Source organism: Pan troglodytes, chromosome 15 (assembly GCF_028858775.2).
Source record: "Pan troglodytes isolate AG18354 chromosome 15, NHGRI_mPanTro3-v2.0_pri, whole genome shotgun sequence".
Taxonomy (NCBI): Eukaryota; Metazoa; Chordata; class Mammalia; order Primates; family Hominidae; genus Pan; species Pan troglodytes.
In genome coordinates, this window is record NC_072413.2 from 65162802 (window position 1) to 65177178 (window position 14377).

Below are 14377 nucleotides of genomic sequence, written 5' to 3' on the forward strand. Positions count from 1 at the left end.
TTTGGTTCTATGTTTTGGTTGTTTCAAATCATATCAGAATGAAAAAAATAACATAAGCAGGTGATATTTATCAAGTAAATGCTTGGTGATGTTGCATGTTACAGCAGGTGGATTCTTTTGGATGGCTTTCATATTTAAAATTATTTGCTAATCAACAAAATTTTGTAGATCTAACCTGTTAGCAATTCTTGATCTTCATGAAACCCCAACAATGTAAGTAATTATCATTCCCAATTATAGAAAGTGGGGTAAGGGGTTATGTAAGTACAGTATTCAAAGTAAATAAACTGTATGTCTTGTATTCCAATGATGATGGGTCTACATTAAATAATGCATTGCATTCTGACATGTTTATAAGAAGCGTTATGCTTGACTCTCTGTGTTATGTTGTTACAGAATTCATCAATAACTTGGCCTAGAACCAAAAAGTTAAAGACTTGCTCAATCCTGTCCATTTCGTATGGCCAGCTACCAGTATTTCTCCTGCAGTCTTTTGAAATAATTCATTTTATTTAACAAGCATTTCTTAAACTCCTACAGTATGCCAGGCTCCATGTTAGGCACCAAGAATACAATGATGAATGAGAGTCTCAGATATCTAAGTGAAGGAGAGAGATTATGAGAAAGGAAAACAATTTAAATGCAGGTTAGGAAAAGTATATGAAGAACATTCAGTGACGTGTTAGACAGTGACTGGGTGGATGCCTAAATCAGATTCAGTGGTTGTGTCAGGATCCAGCCATTTAAAAAGAGGCAGAAATCACACTAAGTATTTCAACAGAGAGACTTCAATGCAGGAATATGTTAAATAGGTGTTGGAGGCCTAGAAAAAAAGCCTCAGAGGAAACACAGATATCAGAGACAACTAGAGGAAGCAACTACCACAACTAGGGCTGGGGAGTTGGGAGGGATAGGTTAGGGGAATCACAGCTTAGAAGCTCAGAGGTCAGACCCGATGGAGCCAGGACTCAGCCCTCTGACGAGAGGGCGCTGCCCGGTTGCTGATTCTGAGAATGTCAAAAACAAAAAACAACCAAAATGCAGGCTAGAACCAGTTGCTGTTGCCCGGGTGACACTGACAGAAACAGCAGGTCAACTAGAGGGAACACAAGTCTCTTCTTCCCTCCTATTTTCCAACCTCATCTGGTCTAATGCAACCTATTATTGAACCTAACAGCCAGCTGGAGAGAGAAATGTAGTTTGCAGAGCTCCAGCAATTCAATGCAGAGTATGCCGTGGTGCATTTGCAGCCGAGAGACAATCAATGACCAAGTGATTGAGAAACAGCTCTCTAAACAGGTGCGTCTGAGCTGGGTTCTGAAAAACGAAAATAAGCCCACATGTGAAGAGCTAGGAGATGAGCATTTCAGACAGGAAACGGCTTAAAGAATGCAATGTCAGGAAGGAGGCAGAAATATGATGAGGGAGTGGTGTAAGTTGTCTGAAATATAGTTGGAAAGAACTGAAGCCAGGATGGAGCCAGATCGTGCTCACAAATATACAGGCTCTTGAGGTTAATGCTAAGTATATACACACACCTTATGATACATGACACATATGCTAAAAGCATTAGGAAGGTACTGAAAATTTAAAAAATAAAAAAATCATTTACTAAACAGTTGAATACAAGGCACCATGCTAACCAAGGGTTCCTGCAAACAAGCACCTCATTCTTTCTGCCTCCTACACTTGTTCCTCTGCCTGTAGTTTATTTCCTAGTTAATGGCACCATCATTCACCCAGCTTCCCAAACCTCTGAGTCACCTTTTCCCTCCCCACGTCCAGTGAGTCACCAAATTTTGTGGACTCTACTGATAGTTCCCAAGTTAACTCCCTCCTTTCCATTGACACTGCCACTGCCACTACCATGGCTTCTGCATCTCCAGAATTGCCCTTCCCAAATCTATCCTTCACTCTGCTCTCAGAACATAAATCTCTCCATGTAACACTCTTTATTAGAGCTACTGGAGCAGATGAAGTCCCAGCACCTAGTTATGGCTTTCAAAGCCCTCCATCATCTAGGCCCTTCTTCCGTGAACTTCATTTTTTTTCAACCCTTCAACTTTATGTAACACCAGACCATTTGTAGTTACCCCTCAAACCCTGTCATTTTATGCCTCTGTGCCTTTGCTCAGGCTGACTAATCTTTCAGGATTTAGCTTGGATATTAGCTCCTCCATGAAACCGTCCCTAAATCCTCCAATTGGACTAAGTACCCTTCATCTGTGCTCCTAGAATCCCCTGTCACCCCTCTATCTTATCACTACATAACACTGAAATAATCTGTTTACATGACCCCTTCTCCACTTGATGGTAAACTTCTTGAGTGCAGAGACTGTTCACCTTTGTGGTCCAGCATGGCATGGTGCCCAGGAAATAGTAAGTACTCATTACTGAGCTGACCAAAAGAATGTACCTTGCATTGCACTCACCAGGGACTGAATGTGGCAGGAAAGCTTCATATCCCAAGCTTAGGACATGTAGCTGAGAAGATCCCATGCAGGCGTGAATAGGCAGGCCCATCTCATGAGGGACAAAGAGGGCTAATTGCTCACGGACCTCACTTTGAGAAAGTGCCACAAATTCAGACTTAGAATCTCCAAATGAAGTTATACATACAGTTTTATATTTTGTGCATCTTTAAAAGCATTTTAAAGACGCTTTTGAAGGTAAATATTTTAAATATACCATTATTTTTATTTCCTTCTTTTGGTATTTCTTCTCCTTTTAATGTATCAGTAGCCTCAAAAAATGGACGTGAGATAATACCAAAGTTTAATCAAGGTACCGCAGAATTAAATTGATATCATCAACAGTTAAGAGATGAGATCAAATCTATGCAAAAATATTTTCTGGCCCTTGGGCAGGAAGAAGAGGAACATGGCAAGTTGTGATCATGCAATAAGTATGCTCAATGAAGAAATCTTACTCAGTGGGACTATAGGTATGACCAGAGGAAGAATTTGTCCATCCAAAAGATGGCACTCAGCATAGAATAGGGGAAACAGAGCATCTGAGACAATAACAGGGGAACCACTCGGACAAGTGTAGAAAGAGACTCAGCCAATCAAGTGCATTGAACCACCACCAGAGCCTAATATCATTAAATATTCATGCTATACAGTCCTCGGCTCAGTTTCTTTTCCTTCCTTCCTTCCTTCCTTCCTTCTTCCTTTCTTTTTCTTTTTCTTTCTTTCTTTCTTTTCTTTTTCTTTCTTTTTCTTTCTTTCAATAGAAATGGGGTATCACTGTGTTGCCCAGGTTGGTCTCAAACTCTTGGGCTCAAACAATCCTCCTGCCTTGCTCTCCCAAAGTGCTGGGATTGCAGGCATGAGCCACTGCGCCCGGCCTCAGCTCTGTTTCTAAGCAGTTTCCCTCTAAAAATGCTATATTCTTTTAACGCTTTTCTTCACAGAGGCTCAAAGTGCCTTAAATATGTTTAAGTCTCTGAAACTTGGGATATAGGGAAAGTGAATAATAAATTATCAATTGTATGATCAATGATGTAAAGTCTGATATTTTTCCCATGGTTATACTATTGCTAAATTGACTTTTCTCTCCAAGAAATCCTCTGAAAACTTCACACCACCACCTGAATGCCCACTCCTGAGCGGTCCGGTCAGGGCTCCATGGGAATGCTGACCACACTTCCTCTCAGGGGCAGACCTGCACGGCTGCTCCTCCCCAGTGCCGTTCTTCTCTTACTGCAGAGACTATGTCAGCACGTTATGATTATGATGCAGCAGCAACAGAACAATGCCCAGAGCAGCCTGGCCTGTGCTTCTTTTACTAAGTGGTTAGTTGCCTGCTGAGTAGACATAAACACCTGCTAAAGAAATGTGAAAAGAGTGGAAACGTGCTATTTGGAGGTTATTTTCCTAGTCGACATCCAGGAGATCTCCAGAGATCTATTTCAGCCCCACCTGTTGGTAAGTGACTGTCTCATTACTGCAACTTGGGTTTGAAACTGAAGGAGAAGGAAATGAATAGTTCAATTAATTCTGGTAATTCGAGGGCAGAATGTCTATTTTTTTCCATCTTCCTCTTCTCCTTCTAGTTTCATTTCTTCTACCTCAACCAGAACAAGCTGAAAAGCCGAGAGACTTAACACCTGGTGACTGCTTTTCTTTTTCTTAGAAATAATTTCATTGAGAGTTTGAGTTTGAAATGAAAGCATGTTTTCTGGATTTTTTTTAATTTTTTTTTTTTTTTTTTTTTTTTTTTTGAGACAGAGTCTCGCTTTTTCACCCAGGCTGGAGTGCAATGGCACGATCTTGGCTCACCACAACCTCTGCCTCCTGGGTTCAAGTGATTCTCCTGCCTCAGCCTCCCGAGTAGCTGGGATTACAAGTGTGTGCCATCACGCCCAGCTAATTTTGTATTTTTTTTTTTAAGTAGAGACAGGGTTATAGGCATCGCCCATCATGCACAGATAATTTTTTTTTTTTTTTTTGTATTTTTGTAGAGACAGGGTTTCACATGTTGGCCAGGCTGGTCTTTAACTCCTGACCTCAGGTGATCTACCTGCCTCAGCCTCCCAAAATGCTGGGATTACAGGCGTGAGCCACTGTGCCCAGCCTTTTGTTCTTTTCTTTTTTTTTTTTTTTTTTTTTTTTTTTTTTTGAGACACAGTTTCACTCTGTTGCCCAGGCTGGAGTGCAGTGGCACGATCTCGACCCACTGCAACCTCCACCTCCCAGGTTCAAGCCATTCTCGTGCCTCAGCTCCCAAGTAGCTGGGACTACAGGCACACACCACCATGCCTGGCTAATTTTTGTAATATTAGTAGAGACAGGGTTTCGCCATGTTGGCCAGGCTGGTCTCGAACTCCTGACCTCAAGAGATCCACCTGCCTTGGCCTCCCAAAGTTCTGGGATTACAGGCGTGAGCCGTTGTGCCCGGCCTGTTTTGAAATTTTGATTTTTCAGACTGTTATCCCAATTTTTTCTTCCATAAGAAAAAATTCTCAAAGACTGAGAATTGAGTAAATTTTGGGGGAAACAGCCCTTTTTAATTACTCAAATATTTCAAAGATTCAGAACACAAGGCTTTCTCTTCAAAGCTGAAAGGTTGGGCATGGGGATATCATTTTCAAGAGATAGAAGCCACAACAGTTAGACTCCTGCAAAGGTGCAACCAGAACTGCAACCTAGAATTGTGCTGGACCTAGCCTAAAAATATGTTTATTAGTATAGTAAGAATCTTGGGAAAAATCACCCAGGTAAATGCCACACTTCAAAGTGCTGGGAATAATTAACCTCAAAGCTCCAAGGAGCACAGAGAACAGCTTTAATGAGTGACAGGTAAATGCTGTCATTTAAGAGCTATCATGTAGCCAGGTGCAGTGGCTCATGCCTGTAATCCCAGCACTTTGGGAGGCTGAGGCAGGTGGATCACCTGAGGTCAGGAGTTCGAGACCAGCCTGGCCAACATGGCAAAACTTTGTCTCTACTAAAAATACAAAAATTTGCCAGGCATGGTGGCGGGCGCCTCTAATCCCAGCTACTCAGGAGGCTGAAGCATGAGAATCACTTGAACCCAGGAGGTAGAGGTTGCAGTGAGCCAAGATCACACCACTGCACTCCAGCCTGGGTGATGGAGCGAGACTCCGTCTCAAAAAAAAAACAGCCATCATGTAATTACAGACAAATAACACAGTTAAAAGACCCAGAATCCAGGTAGTTGGTTTCACGATAGAAATCTTTCAACTTTGCCAGAGGTTTGAAACTTTTTATAATAAAATATTGGAGGGAAAAGACCACATGGTAATGGTCAACAGGAAACATTTGTAGAGGACATTTTAGGGGCATGTACAGACATCCCTCTGAATTAGGCAGTCAGAAAAGCCAACCAAGACAGTGCAACACTGGCTTTTCAGATTCCCACTCTCTCCCCTTCCCAATGGCCATGAACACTCAAGCTGTCACATTTCCAAAAATTTCCAGATGACTGCATTTATCACCAGGAAAATAAAGGCACCCCACCCCTACCACAGGGTGAACAATCCCATATCCGTATCTAAGAATAGTAGTTCTCAGCCCTAATGGAGCCTTGATCATCCTTGAAACAGTATACACAGATAGGGAAGCCCTGACGACACCATGGAACATCTAGAGAGCAGCTGAAGTGGCTCCCTCTTGAAACACATACAGCACATTGCTTGGTTTTCCTACAGAAGAACTAGCGTTGGTTTCCGATCTGTAATCGGATTTAATAAGGAATCTCTCTTTTCTTTTACTAAAAGTAGCCAACTACACTTTGTCAAATGAAAACTATACTGTAATTCTGCAGAAAAGTACAACCTAATGTAGCTGTCTGCTGAATGAATCACCATTCAGTTGGAACTTGAAAAACAAGAGAAAGGATTGAGAGGGAGAAAAAGTACTGGTTAAAAGAAGTAACAAAGACCGCAAGGGATCAGCTAGTGATAGAACGAGCTCATCCATCTCAAATAAAACTCCATTCTTTGTGCCATCCTTGCTCTGCAGCGCAGCAAAAGTCCTTCCCTGCAACATAGCTCTGCATCCTGCCTGCTTAATTAGATGAATAGGACATTGAATGGGCCTAGCAAAAGGCAAACATTGTTGGAAAAATATAAGCTATGATTGTGAAGATTAATACACAATCGTGATAGAATAACTTGTGACAAAAGATTCCATGTGTCTGTGCCATGGAGCTAGCTCTGTGTTTCCATGATAGCCCATAACAACCCTGCTTTAATTCTCACTTTCATTCAACAAGTAGTTTTGTTTGTTTCTTTCTTTTTTTTCCCTACCTAACACCTTGAACAATCAACATGTATTTTTGAGTCACCAAAGTTAATTATGATATCTTAGTAAGGTGATTGGATCAGAGGGTGGGGTCTGAACTGATTCCCAGGCTTGATTGCCTGTCTCTACTGTGCCCGCACACTGAGAAGGCAAAGCAGAGTGCAAGGAACTTATCAGGAGAGAACCCAGAAACCATCTGTTTCTTTTTAAATAAAATCATTTCTTAAGCATCATTGTCATGTTCCAAATAGCTTGACACCATGATTGATAGCTGCTGTTTTAAAAAAAAATTTAATGTTATGGGGATATATTAATATATATTACATATATTTTAACATATATTACATATATATGTGTGTGTGTGTATATATAGATATAGATATCCATATGTACAGATCTATATATCTATATATAGATCTCAGCTCACTGCCATCTCCGCCTCCCGGGTTCAAGCAATTCTCCTGCCTCAGCCTCCCAAGTGGGCCTATATTGAGAGACCTCCTAGAGAGGCCTTTAGAAGTAGCTGAGACTACAGGTGCATGCCACCACACCTGGCTAATTTTTGTGTTTTTTAGTAGAGATGGGGTTTCGCCATGTTGTCCAGGCTGTTCTCGAACTCCTGACCTCAGGTGATCCACCCACCTTGGCCTCCTAAATAATGCTTTCTTATGGGAATTTTCCCACACAATATCTAGCTGTTGTTCCTGTGCCATCATCCTCTGTGCATTTCTTAAAGGGCTCCACTCTAGTCTTTAGGACCTTCTTCTAAGCCTCTGACAAGTTTCATACTGGAGCTTTCTTTTTCTTTTCTTTTCTTTTCTTTTTCTTTCCTTTCTTTTCTTTTCTTTCTTTTTTTTTTTTTTTTTTTTTTTTTTTTTTTTTGTTGGAGTTTTGCTCTTGTCGCCCAGCCTGCAGTGCAATGGCACAGTCTTGGCTCACTGCAACCTCCACCTCTCATGTTCAAGTGATTCTCCTGCCTCAGTCTCCCGAATAGCTGGGATTACAAGCACCTGTCACCACGCCAGGCTAATTTTTATATTTTCAGTAGAGACAGGATTTCACGATGTTGGCCAGGCCAGGCTGATCTTGAACTCCTGACCTAAGGTGATCTGCCCGCCTTGGCCTCTTAAAGTGCTGGGATTATAGGCGTGAGCTACTGCACCTGGCCAGGAGCTTTCTTAATCTTACTAGAAGATGTCAACAAAAGGTTTTCAGGTAATCGTAAGGAGCACACTTTAAACAGCAATTAAATGCAACCCAGGTAATACAGTCTGTACTGCTTCCTTTGCCACATTATCAAATATCCTCATTGGCCATAGGAGCTCAGGATTCCACTGTTTGGCAGTTTCAGGCCAATTATGAGCTATGGACTCATGACTCTGGTCCCACTCACCAAAAGACCACGGTGAGGATCATCAACAACAGCTCAGCTCAGACATAGACAGCAGCCTCGGACTCCGCTTCACCTACCCAGTATACTTAGAAGAACTCTAACTCTTTCTGAGGCCTTGACCTCACACTTGAAATAACAGTAAGGTTTAGAATTGAAATTAGTTTCTTTTGTATACAAATTAGCGCTTTTTTTTTTCTTTTTGAGACAGGCTCTCGCTCTGTTGCCCAGGCTGGAGTGCAGTGACAAGATCGTAGCTCACTGTAGCCTCAACCTCCCAGGCTCAGGTGATCCTCCCACCTCAACCTCCCAAGTAGCTGGAACTATAGGCATGCACCACCACACCTGGCTAATTTCTGTATTTTTTGTAGAGACAAGATCTTGCTATGTTGCCCAGGCTGTTCTCAAACTCCTGGGCTCAAGTAATCGGCCCATCTTGGCCTCCCAAAGTGCTGGGATTATAGGTGTGAGCCATTGTGCCTGGCCTGTATACATTTGATTTTCTTTTTGTTGTTTCTTTTACAAAAGATTTCATCATGAAAAGGAGGAAGCTCAAACTGAAGTGAGTTAAAAACTTCATCTCCTAGAGAGGACTGTGGCTCGGCCTGAGTTGAGGTGAGATTTGATGGTTCTTACAGATAAACCATGTGGGCTGCATGGCCACATCCTCTCCTGCCCTTTTCTCTTTTCCTTCCTTTCCCTCTTCCTTCTTCTACTTACTTTACTTTCCAAGATTTATTTTCTTCTTTCTCTCTCCTGGAGACTTAATATACTGAAGATGCTGCCTATATCAGTGGTCCCCTTGGCAGCAGGGACCAGTGTTGTGGAAGGCAATTTTTCCACCGACTTAGAGTCTCATAAGGAGCGCGCAACCAAGAGCTAAGCCTCAGTTATGGGTGAATAGTCTGGAAAAAGTGTTCTCAGTTTAGTATAGCTTTGATACCCTGCTTACAAAAAGGGATTGGAGAATCCTGCATGATGAAGAGGGTACCATCAATTTGGAAGATAGAAAATAATGGTCTGTGGGGGAATATATTGAGAGACCTCCTAGAGAAGCCTTTCCTGCTACCCTAATAGGTGTCTCCAGCCCTATACCCTGGTCATTTTTTACTATATGTATCTGTTTTCAAGTCCTGATAGTCCCTATCATCCAACATCTTGTCTGAGTTTCTTTTGGCTTGCTTACTACCTGTCTCCCCATAGAGTGTAAGCTGAATGAGGGCAGAGATCTTATCAGTCCTGTTTAGATGTATGTATTAATACAAGTGCCTGGTGCAGTGCCAAGCATATCACAGATATTGATAAAATTTGCTGAATTAATAAATAAATGAAGCAACTTAATTATGATATTAAATTCTCTCTGTATCCACTAATTGTGTTTCCATTCCCTCAGTTTTTTTATGTTTATGTGCAAGCGCAATGAAGAAGAACACCAGCAAGTCTACCATGAGGATCAATAAGCAAGATGCTCTCTGCACCCCACACTCCCATGATCCGAGAGATCTTCAAAATATGTTGGATGGAGGAGAGTATGCCCCTTTTGTATCTCCTCCCATGTTAGAGAGCAATTTTATCCAGGTAAATCATATTCAAGGCCTGAGTTAAGTTCCAATAACTTCAGTAATTTTCTCAAAGAAAACTGAAAAGGATGGTAGGAGAATTGTTTTAAATGTGCCAAGGGAATGTGTGATACTACAAAAGAGAACAGTTTGGGAACTTTAAAAAACCTGAAATAATTACAATGTTAAAGGACATTTACTTCAAATGTCCCCAAAACTCTTGTGAAGGACTTCTGTCTTAACTCTACCATAATTGCCATTCCATCATAATCTTCCCAAAATTACATGAAGCCGTTTTTGGCATTTCCCGCCACAGGGAAACATACAGATAACTTCTTTCTTAGGCGTAGAAGACATTCTAAAGAACATCTATGACTAGGGATTACAATGAATCTTAACTCCTAGTTCTGAAGGTAAATTGTCAGATGGTGTCAGGGAGAAAAGCTTCCTTCTCATAAGAATGTCCCTACATTATGAATGAAACTGCATTTCTATGCATTTGGGAGCAATGCTAACTTTTCTCTAAACATTCAACATTAAAATATTCAGACAAAGAAATGGTGAAATGAGTTCAATGATAGGGGTCATACCTCTAAAGTTCCTAGAAATTCCATAACAAAGTCTAACACTAAACACTGAGCTATTACCTCTAACTCTTAACACATTCGAGAAGCTGCTCAGCTGATTTCACAGAGGGGTGACAAGGGAGGACAACAGACACCTCAAAAGGCAAGAAGAGGATGGCAGGAGCTCTTTTGCCATGGCTACCAGACCGATCTCCGAGCGGAACCAGGATGCCACTGTGTACGTGGGGGGCCTGAATGAGAAGGTTAGTGAACCGCTGCTGTGGGAACTGTTTCTCCAGGCTGGACCAGTAGTCAACACCCACATGCCAAAGGATAGAGTCACTGGCCAGCACCAAGGCTATGACTTTGTGAATTCTTGAGTGAGGATGATGCTGACTATGCCGTTAAGATCATGAACATGATCAGACTCTATGGGAAGCCAATACGGGTGAACAAGGCATCAGCTCACAACAAAAACCTGGATGTAGGGGCCAACATTTTCAATGGGAACCTGGACCCTGAGATTGATGAGAAGTTGCTTTATGATACTTTCAGCGCCTTTGGGGTCATCTTACAAACCCCCAAGATTATGTGGGACCCTGACACAGGCAACTCCAAAGGTTATGCCTTTATTAATTTTGTTTCATTTGATGCTTCAGTTGCAGCAATTGAAGCCATGAATGGGCAGTACCTCTGTAACCACCCTATCACCGTATCTTATGCCTTCGAGAAGGACTCCAAGGGTGAGCGCCATGGCTTAGCAGCCGGACGACTTCTGGCAGCTCAGAACCCACTCTCCCAGCCTGACCGCCCTCATCAGCTGTTTGCAGATGCACCTCCTTCACCCTCTGCCCCCAATCCTGTGGTATCATCATTGGGGTCTGGGCTTCCTCCACCAGGCATGCCTCCTCCTGGCTCCTTCCCACCCCCAGTGCTGCCTCCTGGAGCCCTCCCACCTGGGATACCCCCAGCCATGCCCCACCACCTATGCCTCCTGGGGCTGCAGGACATGGCCCCCCATCGGCAGGAACCCCAGGGGCAGGACATCCTGGTCATGGACACTCCCAAGCTCACCCATTCCCACCAGGAGGAGTGCCCCATCCAGGGATGTCTCAGATGCAGCTGGCACACCATGGACCTCATGGTTTAGGACATCCCCATTCTGGACACCCAGGCTCTGGGGGACAGCCACCACCCCAACCACCACCTGGAATGCCTTATCCTGGACCTCCTCCAATGGGCATGCCCCCCCGAGAGCCTCCATTCTGATCTCCCATGGGTCACCCAGGTCCTATGCCTCCACATGGTATGCGTGGACTTCCTCCACTGATGCCCCCCATGGATACACTGGCCCTCCACAACCCACACCCTATGGCTACCAGCCTCTCCCTCCAACCAGGCCCACTCCCCAGCCACCAGTTGCCCCTCGAGGCCCGCTTTGGAGCCCTCTCCCTCAGTAAATTCACATTTTCCTTCCTCCTATTACATCTTCCCAATATCTTTTCGATACCTTGGACCAATCAGAGATGCTGTAGCTCCTTGGGGCTAAGGCACTAATCCCTTTCAGCACCCCCACCCCATTCCCCTTTTTAATGTAACTTTTTCCACAGGAGGTATTTCTTTTTTTATGTTGGTCCTGAGTATTTTGCAAATGCACAGAGAAAATAAAACTAAACTCCTTGTTTAAAAAAAATGTAAGGAGACTTCATCCTCCATTAACACGTTCTCTGCACTCATACTTGAGTACTAGTGTGAGCTACCCACCTCCAGTATACCATAGGCAGGAGGTGAAGCCTCCCAAAACATCTAATGTTTTAGTGATGTCCCTAGAACGCATGTGACAAGTCATGATTTGATGTACTTTATCTTATACATACTTCTTTCCTACTAATAATGTTTTCATTTTTTCACCTTTCATCCTGTGCCGTTTCCAAGTTAGTTACCTTTTGCACACTCTAATGAAATTACATAGTACTTGTCCAATATTGGGGGTAGTTAGCAGTCTGTAGGTCAGACGTTGCCCCCATCGTAATTTGATAACTCATATCCTTCAAGATGCACAACCCCACCTGGTTAGCATGTCTTTGGCAGCAAGTTACCAAGATTCCTGACTGAACAGGTTTAAATGAAAAAAGAAAAACAATTAGGCTGGGTGCAGTGGCTCATGGCTATAATCCCAGTACTTTGAAAGGACAAGGCAGGAGGATCGCTTGAGGCCAGGTTCAAGACTGACCTGGGCAACAAGTGAGATCCCATCTCTAAAAACATTTTTAAAAATTAGCAGGGTGCAGTGCTGCACACCTGTATTCCTAGCTACTTGGGAGGCTGAGGAGGGAGGATTGCTTAAGCCCAGGAGCTCCAGGCTGCAGCGAGCTAGGATGGCGCTACTGCACTCCAGCCTGGATGATAAGACAAGACTTTGTCTCTAAAAACAAACAAATAAATATTTTTAAAAAAATTTAAAAGAGAGCAATTATCTCAAATAGAGTGAAAGAGCCCCAGGGCATCAGTTCACTCCCAGTAGAAGACCCCAATTCTCTCTTTTTGCTCTGTCACCTTCAAGCCAGCTCCCCTCAGGGCATCACATCCAAACAGGACAATGATAGCTGCCAGCAGTAGAAGATATTCATCTCATCCTGGTGGCTCTGTCTCCTGGTGGCTCTGAGAAACGTTTTCCAGGGTTGGAGGATACCTCCTGTATGTCTTGCTGGTCACATGCCACTGCTGAAACCAGTCACTGGCAAGGGGTGTGGAGTGGAACCACCACTACCCATTTAAGTTAATCAGGATTTAATCCCTGAGCTGGGTCATCATCCCTGAGCCATGATATTGGACAAAACCAGGATTCTGTTAATCCAGAAGAAGAGGGGCACAGTTTGGGTAAGTTATCAATAGTGTGAGCTACAACCTCTTTCTTTCAATGATGTATTTTTTAATTGAACCAGTTATCATACAGCTGAGAAACTACAGTGTAGCTCCTCTCTGCCTTCCTTCATTTCCCTGTCTGCCCATCCTCCAGTCTCTTCTTCTACCAAGTGGCAGAGATTTTACTGGCCAAGTTTCTTGGACTTCAGGGTTTTTATACATGCTGTTCCTCTGCCTGGAAACCTCTCCTCTCAACCCAGCCAGTTTATCTCCCACATAGTTCAGGTATCAGCTAGAGGTCTCTTCCTCAGGGGAGACTTCCAGGACTCCATATCCAGGGGTGTGCCAGAACTGGTCGATTGGTACGTGTTCAGGAAATTTGCAAGTCAGTTGTTAAACACAGCCATTATTAAAAATTAAATTATAGGCCAGGCACAGCGGCTCACGCCTGTAATCCCAGCACTTTGGTAGGCCAAAGTGGGTGGATCACCCAAGGTCAGGAGTTCGAGACCAGCCCCACCAACATGGTGAAGCCCCGTCTCTCCTAAAAATACAAAAATTAGCCGGGCTTGGTGGCATGTGCCTGTAATCCCAGCTACTTGGGAGGCTGAGACAGGAGAATCATTTGAACCTGGGAGGCAGAGGTTGTAGTAAGCCGAGATCACCCATGGCACTCCAGCCTGGGCAACAGAACGAGACTGCACCTAAAAAAAAATTAAATTCTTAAAAATTAAATTTTATAAACTTACATTGTATCTAAAATAAGGGCAATAAATATTCAAAACTCATCATTCCTATTCTTTTACTACATTTTACTGTTGTCTATACTTCTAAGGTTATAAATATAAGAAGAGTTTGGCAAGAGTTTGTGGAATTTATTAATTGGCTCTATGGAATTTAAACTAAAGACTAAAGAATATTGCATATTATTTGTAAATTTGTATGCTACTTGTCTTTTATGTCAGTAACACTTTAAACTTATGTGTAAATGTGTGTACCTCCCAAGACCTAACTGTTACCAGAACATCACTGCCTGTCTCCCCACTCTAAGCTAAGTCAAGTCCTCTGTTATGTGCTCCCGTAACATCCTGGACTTGTACTTGGTAAAACTTCTTATAGTAATAATTAGTCACATACTTAAATTGTTTAATGTTTGCCTTCCCTGGTAGGCCCCCATGGGTCAGAGGCCGTGTCTGTTCCCTGCGGTATCTCCAAGAATTAGCATGA

The 14377-nt window shown here is 43.0% G+C and overlaps 1 protein-coding gene and 1 pseudogene across 24 annotated transcripts in view; both read left to right on the forward strand.

Annotated features, from left to right (window-relative positions):
• Positions 1 to 3564: 3564 nt before the first annotated feature.
• GARIN2 (golgi associated RAB2 interactor family member 2) overlaps positions 3565 to 14377 on the forward strand; it is a 36711-nt gene continuing 25898 nt past the window's right edge. For 8 of the 24 annotated variants that reach the window (XM_063793587.1, XM_063793588.1, XM_001135797.7 and 5 more), the window contains exons 1-3: positions 3565 to 3929; positions 8689 to 8775; positions 9554 to 9738. In XM_063793587.1, coding sequence (XP_063649657.1) covers positions 9580 to 9738 — 159 coding nt within the window. In that variant the 5' untranslated portion in view covers positions 3565 to 3929; positions 8689 to 8775; positions 9554 to 9579. Of the gene's footprint in view, positions 3930 to 8089; positions 8302 to 8688; positions 8776 to 9553; positions 9739 to 10389; positions 10549 to 11851; positions 13166 to 14377 lie in introns of those variants that run through there. The other 16 variants (XM_063793599.1, XM_063793597.1, XM_063793594.1 and 13 more) reach the window with 7 other exon arrangements.
• LOC129137078 (splicing factor 3B subunit 4-like) lies at positions 10698 to 11745 on the forward strand (annotated as a pseudogene).